Source organism: Caenorhabditis briggsae (genome assembly GCF_000004555.2).
Source record: "Caenorhabditis briggsae complete genome, chrIV, whole genome shotgun sequence".
NCBI lineage: Eukaryota > Metazoa > Nematoda > Chromadorea > Rhabditida > Rhabditidae > Caenorhabditis > Caenorhabditis briggsae.
In genome coordinates, this window is record NC_013487.2 from 5,374,963 (window position 1) to 5,381,818 (window position 6,856).

The 6,856-nt window shown below is 37.4% G+C and overlaps 4 protein-coding genes across 4 annotated transcripts in view; 3 read left to right on the forward strand and 1 right to left on the reverse strand.

Moving 5' to 3' along the window:
• Cbr-aat-1 overlaps positions 1–1,373 on the forward strand; it is a gene marked incomplete at both ends in the record, with an annotated part of 3,609 nt that extends 2,236 nt beyond the window's left edge. Inside the window, 4 exons of the mRNA XM_002633917.1 lie at positions 414–804; positions 927–1,098; positions 1,170–1,262; positions 1,312–1,373. Coding sequence (XP_002633963.1) covers positions 414–804; positions 927–1,098; positions 1,170–1,262; positions 1,312–1,373 — 718 coding nt within the window. The remainder of the gene's footprint in view (positions 1–413; positions 805–926; positions 1,099–1,169; positions 1,263–1,311) is intronic.
• Positions 1,374–2,259: 886 nt separating this feature from the next.
• On the reverse strand, positions 2,260–4,141 carry CBG20049 (the record flags this gene model as incomplete). The annotated part of the gene is made up of 7 exons (XM_045235282.1): positions 2,260–2,502; positions 2,884–3,030; positions 3,076–3,231; positions 3,276–3,385; positions 3,436–3,597; positions 3,643–3,748; positions 3,941–4,141. 7 exons carry the CDS (start codon positions 4,139–4,141, stop codon positions 2,260–2,262), a joined length of 1,125 nt encoding a protein of 374 aa, XP_045096942.1.
• Positions 4,142–4,910: 769 nt separating this feature from the next.
• Positions 4,911–5,424, forward strand: Cbr-spp-18 (the record flags this gene model as incomplete). The annotated part of the gene is made up of 4 exons (XM_002633915.2): positions 4,911–4,926; positions 4,973–5,077; positions 5,126–5,298; positions 5,344–5,424. 4 exons carry the CDS (start codon positions 4,911–4,913, stop codon positions 5,422–5,424), a joined length of 375 nt encoding a protein of 124 aa, XP_002633961.2.
• A 1,034-nt stretch (positions 5,425–6,458) lies between these two features.
• Positions 6,459–6,856, forward strand: part of CBG20047 — a gene marked incomplete at both ends in the record, with an annotated part of 3,657 nt that continues 3,259 nt past the window's right edge. The window contains 2 exons of the mRNA XM_045235283.1: positions 6,459–6,577; positions 6,623–6,773. Of these exons, the coding sequence (XP_045096941.1) occupies positions 6,459–6,577; positions 6,623–6,773 (270 nt within the window). The remainder of the gene's footprint in view (positions 6,578–6,622; positions 6,774–6,856) is intronic.

Below are 6,856 nucleotides of genomic sequence, written 5' to 3' on the forward strand. Positions count from 1 at the left end.
TTCAAAAACGAGAAACGAACGAGAAACGAACGTTTGAACGTTCCAATCAGTGAAGTTAATATCCTAGAAAACACACCAGGTGAATTTCAGATCCTTTCTAGACCATTTACCATGGTGACCTAAAAAGATTCACCTAAAACCTAAAAACTCCAATTGCAAAAGTTAGGTCATGATGTTAAAATTACCTAGAAAACACATCAGGGGCATGTTAGACCATTTCTGGACCGTCAGCTAAGATGTCCTAGAAAAACCATCTTGTGAAAATTAGGCCACTCTATTCCTGGTTTACGTAACGCAAATCACAAACTGATAGGGAATATTGAGAAGCTTACATTTTTAAACCTTGGCGCTATCACAGAAACCCAAAGCTTTTTCCCCAACATACCAAATCTTTGAAACCGAAAATTTTCCAGAAATCTCCCTCTTGCCATTGCAATCTCCATCACCACATGTACCGTAATCTACGTGCTCACCAATGTGGCTCTCTACACCGCAATCTCTCCAGATGAGATGCTTGAATCACCAGCTGTCGCCGTTCTTTTCGCCAACAAACTCTACGGAAGATTCGCTTTTATCATGCCACTCTGTGTCGCCTGTTCTACCATCGGATCAGCTAATGGAGTCATTTTCACATCTTCCAGACTTTTCTATTCGGGTGCTCGTGAAGGACAAATGCCGATGGTGTTGACGATGATTAATAAGAATACAAGGACCCCGATTCCAGCCGTTATTTTGACTGGAGCACTTTCGATTGCGTACTTGTTGGCTTCGAAGGATGTCTATCAGTTGATTAATTATATTCAGGTAAGGATAATAAGCTCGTCGAAAAATTAATTGATCAGGAAAAAATCTGCAATAATGGTTTTGTTTAAACAGTATAACTTTTTCAAAATATTTGAAAAATACATTCAAACTTCCAATTTCAGATCAGCTACTGGTTAGCCATTGGAACTGCCATTGCTGCTCTCTTCTGGCTCCGCAAGACCATGCCAGATGCACCAAGACCAATTAAGGTCCCACTTATCTGGCCAATTATCTTCATTTTGGGTTGTGCAGCTCTTGTATTCATTCCAATCGTGGCAGCTCCAAGAGATACTGGTAAGTTCTGAGAAATTTCTGGTGAAATGTGGCAAGGCAAAACTACCGTAACCTAACCCAACATTTTCCAGGTATCGGACTCCTCATCATGCTCTCTGCTGTCCCAGTCTATGTAATCTTCATTGGATGGAAAAATAAGCCAAAGTTCTTCAACGATTTTATCAGTGAGTTTTTTTTATCAAATCGAGGTTTATTGCATCTTCAAAATTTCAGATAGTTCCACAATCTTCATTCAAAAACTCTTCATGGTTGTCGACGACGAGAAAGAGGACTAGAATTTTTAAATTTTTTGGTTTCCCGGGTTTCCTATAACAACCATACACACATCCATTGTTCCACAATCAACCAGTATTCCAATTCTGCGATATTTTTTCATTTTCAAAAAATTCACTTTTTGTACACCAAAACGAGATTCGAAATATTCTTAAACTGTTTCCACATGATGCTTTAAATTGTAAATTAAACTTTTTTATTAAAATGTTTTCTTTCTTTGCTCAAGTAAATCAACAAGTTTTCTAACGATAGGAAGTTTTACTCTACAATTCCAGCCCATGTTGTTGAAATTATGATTTTCATCTGGAATATGAAAAGTTGAAAACTGCAAATGTGCTCTATTGATAAGAAGCGATACCTACCCTGCATTATTTGGATTTGTTGTTAAAGTGAATTATGTCACACTTGAAACAGAAATTTTTTCAGTAAAAAACTTATGAGGTTCATTGAAATTTTAGTGTTCGAATCAGGAAGAAGATTTAGAAAACACAAACTGCTGGAAGCTAAATCACACTTTCAACGTCTACTAATTTTCGTATTTACAGTTTGCAGTGTACTGATTTAGGGATTACTGTAGAAATCTCTGAAACTGTTCGAGTTATTCCTGTTTTTGCACGGAAAAGTGGTAATTGGTTCTAATAGATTGGTCAAAATTTTCTGTAGAAAACAGAAAAAATAAAATAGCTACTGAATACATGACAAAAAATTGGAGGGCTTTAGCATTAATTTTTCGATCAGAATTAACACAATAATCACAATACATAGCCCTCTTCTTTTTCACTCTTTTACCATGCATTATATATCAAAAACCAAAAAACAAGGGCTTTAATTTAGTGACGGTTCGAAACAGTAAACTTCAAACTCCAAATCAGAATTTATTTTTTTTTTTCAACACAAATGAATATTGGGATCAGAAAGAGAGAATATCAGCTCATGATTAATTGCAGGCAACTGAAAATTGGAGCAAGTTTGAAAAGTTAAACGATCCTTTTCGACTTTTCCATCGCTTCCAGAAATTTTTTTGAGAAGAGGAATCATAAAGGATTCAGATGAGGAGAAGACGAAGAAATTGACTGATCTACGGTAGATTGCAAAATGGTCCACGTCGAAATCATAGTCGTCTTCTGGATTCTGAAGTTTTGATGTATTCTTGATCAGAAATAGAGGAACTTTATCTTTGAAGTCAATATTTTGAAACAGAAAACAAATTGAAACTTTCGAAATTTTTTTTTTCATTTAGAAATTTAGAATATTGAATTTGAAATAATTATGAGATTTTGTGTGATAAGTCTCATATTTGAAAAAAACATGCTGCAATTTTTTCGTATCTTTTCATTACACCAAAAATCAGCAAAACCTCTAATAGAAGTATTCTTTTTCGATGTGTTTCTCTTATTTTAGGATTTTTTTCCAATTTATCTTTGATTTTTATGCCAATCCACTCTCCGTCCAGCAAAAAAACCTTGAACCTTTCTTATAGTTAGTAGCTCACCAAAAATTTTCCAAACTCACATAATGCTTCTTGAATGTTTTTCTCAACAAAATCTCAGCAATAATCAAAGATTTTGCATACAAAGGAGCTACCAACAAATCCGGAATACGCCCATCTTCATTTTCAATTTCACGAAGCACTGAAATCCCGATACAATCACCGGAATCCTGAAAATACAAATTCCGATGTGGTTTTTTGTGATAATTTCCAACCTTATCAAAAGCAGCTACTAACTGATTCTTCTCGTCTGAAAATGGTCTCCAGTTTCTCTTTTCGTTTGTGCAAGATTCTCCGAATTCTGATATTTTGTCCCATTGGTCATCAGTGATTTCGTACGCCAACAGAAGACCTACTCCAGCTTTTTCTTCCTGTAAGTTTTCTAAAAGATCCAAAACAGTAAACTTTCTAAAACCTTCAAATTCGGAAAACCACTGGAATTAGTGACACGAACCCTTCCAAAAGTTCTCATCGATTTTGGCGCCAATTTGAATTTTTCCTCGATTTTTGGAAGAAGATAAGATACTGAAAAGGAAAAAAGATGGCTTGCAGTACAACTTTGAATAGTTTCCTACTAGAATTAAAAGCAATTGCTGTATTCTCCTTCATTATCTCCTTCATTAGGATAGATCCGATTCCAACGTGCCGAAAATCTTCTTGGACAAAAATTGGACCAATCATTGAGAAATTGGATAAGTCGCTTTTGGAAAGAAGAGCCAATCCTAGAACTTCTCCTCCTTAAAGAAGAAATATGTAGATTATTTTTGGAGTGTTTAACTTACGAATATTTTTAGCGACTAAAAATTTTAATGATCCCGCTTTTTCATACAAATTGAAAGTAGCCGAATCTATCAGAAACTCATTTCGATACCACATTTCATTGGCGACCTGAAACAAGATTGTTAGTTTTGAGCCAGTTTATCTCGGTTCCTATTAAAGATATCGAACATTATTAAAAATATCTGACAAATTATTTATCACATTATCAAAAATATTTTATTAGTTGAACATTTTTTGATATATCTCACAGGAACCGAGATAATTGATCAATGTATAGGGCCGCCTGAATTCCAATCATACCTCTTTCCATTCTTCTTCTCCGCCCCATGCAAGCTTGAACCAGAATCCATTTTTTGTATAAGCTCCGATCCATGGATCTCCGACATTTCTTGGAAATCCGGGGTTTATTGCCGATTTCATGGGATACGGAAATCCGGAGATTGGATTCATCCGATCAATAATAGAATCCAAAGGTTCCAGGTCAGATTCAGAAGGCCACATTTCTGGGAAAGAATATGAAGGAAATGGGGTGAATGAGGATTTCGGCTCTTTTGATTGGCTCCAATGAAATTCAATGCTTTGGTAAGCGAGAGGGAGAAGAATGGCTTATAATAGGGGATAATTATGTGTATCGTAGTGGGAAAGTAGAGGTAATTAAGGCTACAGTATTCTTTGAAGAAGTTAGGAGACTAAATTTGGAAAAAAGTTTCGCTGTTTCAGCTTCATTAGATATGTTTAACAAAGATTTTGTGTATTTGATCCGCTCATGAAACAAATGATGAAATTATAAAGCAAATTAACAATTACTGTAATCTGGGAGATATTTTTTGGATGGTGACTCAGCTGGTAGCGGCGCGGCACCTCCAACGATGGGCCCACAAGTTCAACTTCTTGAGTTATATGAACGTCATTTCGAGAAAAATTATTTTCCATTCCCTCCCACTTTCAACAAATACCGTAATCTGTTAGATATCAAATTAAAAGGTCTCGCAAAACATTTCTAACCCTGTAGAATTTGTACCTGGAGCATCTTTTTCCTAAAACTTCTCAAGAATTACTCCAGAATTTTCCCACTCTTTTCCCCATTTTTCATCTTCCAGTTGCCCGAAAACTTTTCCGATAAGTAAACATGTCACACAACCCGGACAGATTTGCAGGCTACACACTTTTTAATTTTCAACCAACACGTGTCCGTAAAGCAACTGATAACACTTTTGACATAAAACATTCCGCAAAATTTATATATTATCAGTTGATCACCTAACCGATGATGAAGACTATTGCATGTGAGTTTTTTGCCTATTTGTATTTTTATCGAATATTTATTTTCAGTCCTTGCTCTTGTATGTGCCGCTTCGGCTTTCGTTGTTCCTCAGAAAGCCGACCAATGTGGAGCCGTCGATATCACCAAGTCGGCGAAGAGATATATTCCAGTTCGTAAGTTTTTTCAGTGAAATTCAAATGAATACCTTTCAAAAACTCTAGAAAACTCTGATGCCACTTGTGAAATCTGCTTGGATCTTGTCTTGATCGGCGAGACCTATGCTGAGTGTGAGGAGGCTATCATGCAACATCATATGGACGCTTATTGTGTTGAGAAGGTCAAGAACAAGGCTTCCCAGGCTGCTTGCAAGCTTATGATTGACGATATTGCCCATGTGAGTTCTACAGTAACCAATTGATTCTAGAAACAGGAATTTCAGGCTATCATTGAGGACACTGACGAGAACCCAACCGCTGTGTGCAAAAGAGTCATCCACAAGACTTGCCCATACAACAACTAATTTGAAATACCTGTATTTATGTCCATAAATAATTATACTATCAGTGAAAATGTGCTAGGAAATGATGATGTCAATTGCGAGAATTAGCAGAAATTTCGATATGAATTTTTTGGGAAAATTTAAAACATTAAAGGTGGGGGGACAGGAGATTTTTCGAAGGTTTTTTGGAGCTAGGGTATGCATTCTACGGTGACGGTGTACAACGCTTAATGTGACTCTGCGTACAGCTGTTGTCCTCACCCTTATGTTTACCATCGGGCGCCCGCTCCGCTTTTGCCCGCGTAGCTCAGTCGGTAGCGGCGCCGCACCCTCAATCCTCGCTCCCACAAGTTCAACTCTTCGAGGGGCATATTTAAACAGAATTTCGAGAACATTATTTTTTTTCATGTCCCCCCACCTTTAATTAATCAAAAATTACTTAATTTTCACCTCTCGTTAAATTGCATTTTTCCAATACACTCCAACTTGATTTCCGCTGGCATATCGCACCAATTTGTGTCGTAAATCGGATCAATCGACACTAGAGTAACGTGTCGACACAAAAATCGATACGATTCGAGTCGACCAGTCAGACTATTGAAGTCGATAAAAATCGTGTCGACTGACACCAGAAACGACACAGTATCACAGAGTCGACACAACACGACTCTGTGTCGACTCGTGTCGACACAACTTCGAGTCGACTCTGAGTCGTGTCGCGTCGACTCTGAGTCGACTCGTGTCGTGTCGATACGAGTCGACTCGAGGCCGGTCTCTTTTCCGAGAGGACTACGCGAGGGCGCGGACCCTCGTGTAGTCTTCTCGGAAAAGGGACTGTTTTCGCTGTTTATTGTTTCTTCGTGATTTACTCTAAATTTTTTTTTTGCTTCAAATTTTTTTTTTGCTTCAAATCGTGATTTACTCTATATTTTTTTACAGAATGAGTGTAAAACTCTCTCCTGCCTGGGATTTTTTTTGAAAAATCGAATGATTCATCGCGTGTGACGTGCCGAAAATGCAAAGTAGAATTCAAATTTTTCGGTTCAACAAGTGTAATGATAAAACATGTGGAAGCGCATCATGGAGATGATTTGAAGAAAATGCAACAATTCAAAAAGAAAGAAGGATGTGACGAAAGATCCAGCCTCTCAGAAGCCACAGATAAATTTTTGCTGTAAGACTATTGTAAACGTTTGATAATAATGATAAGCGTTTTCAGGAGTCTATGTACGAGCAACGTCCCGTTCAATATTGTGAAAAACGAGTATTTTCGAAATTTTATTCATCGATTAAACCCCGATTATCAGCTTTTGACGACCGATGGCATCCGTCGAAAATTGGCCACTACTGCTATTGTCGGAATAAAAAAAGTGAGACTCGGTGTTTGCGTACTTTGATTCCCGCATCCCCCCACCGATGCTCCGCCCATCGCTTTGCAAGTGCGGCGTGGTGT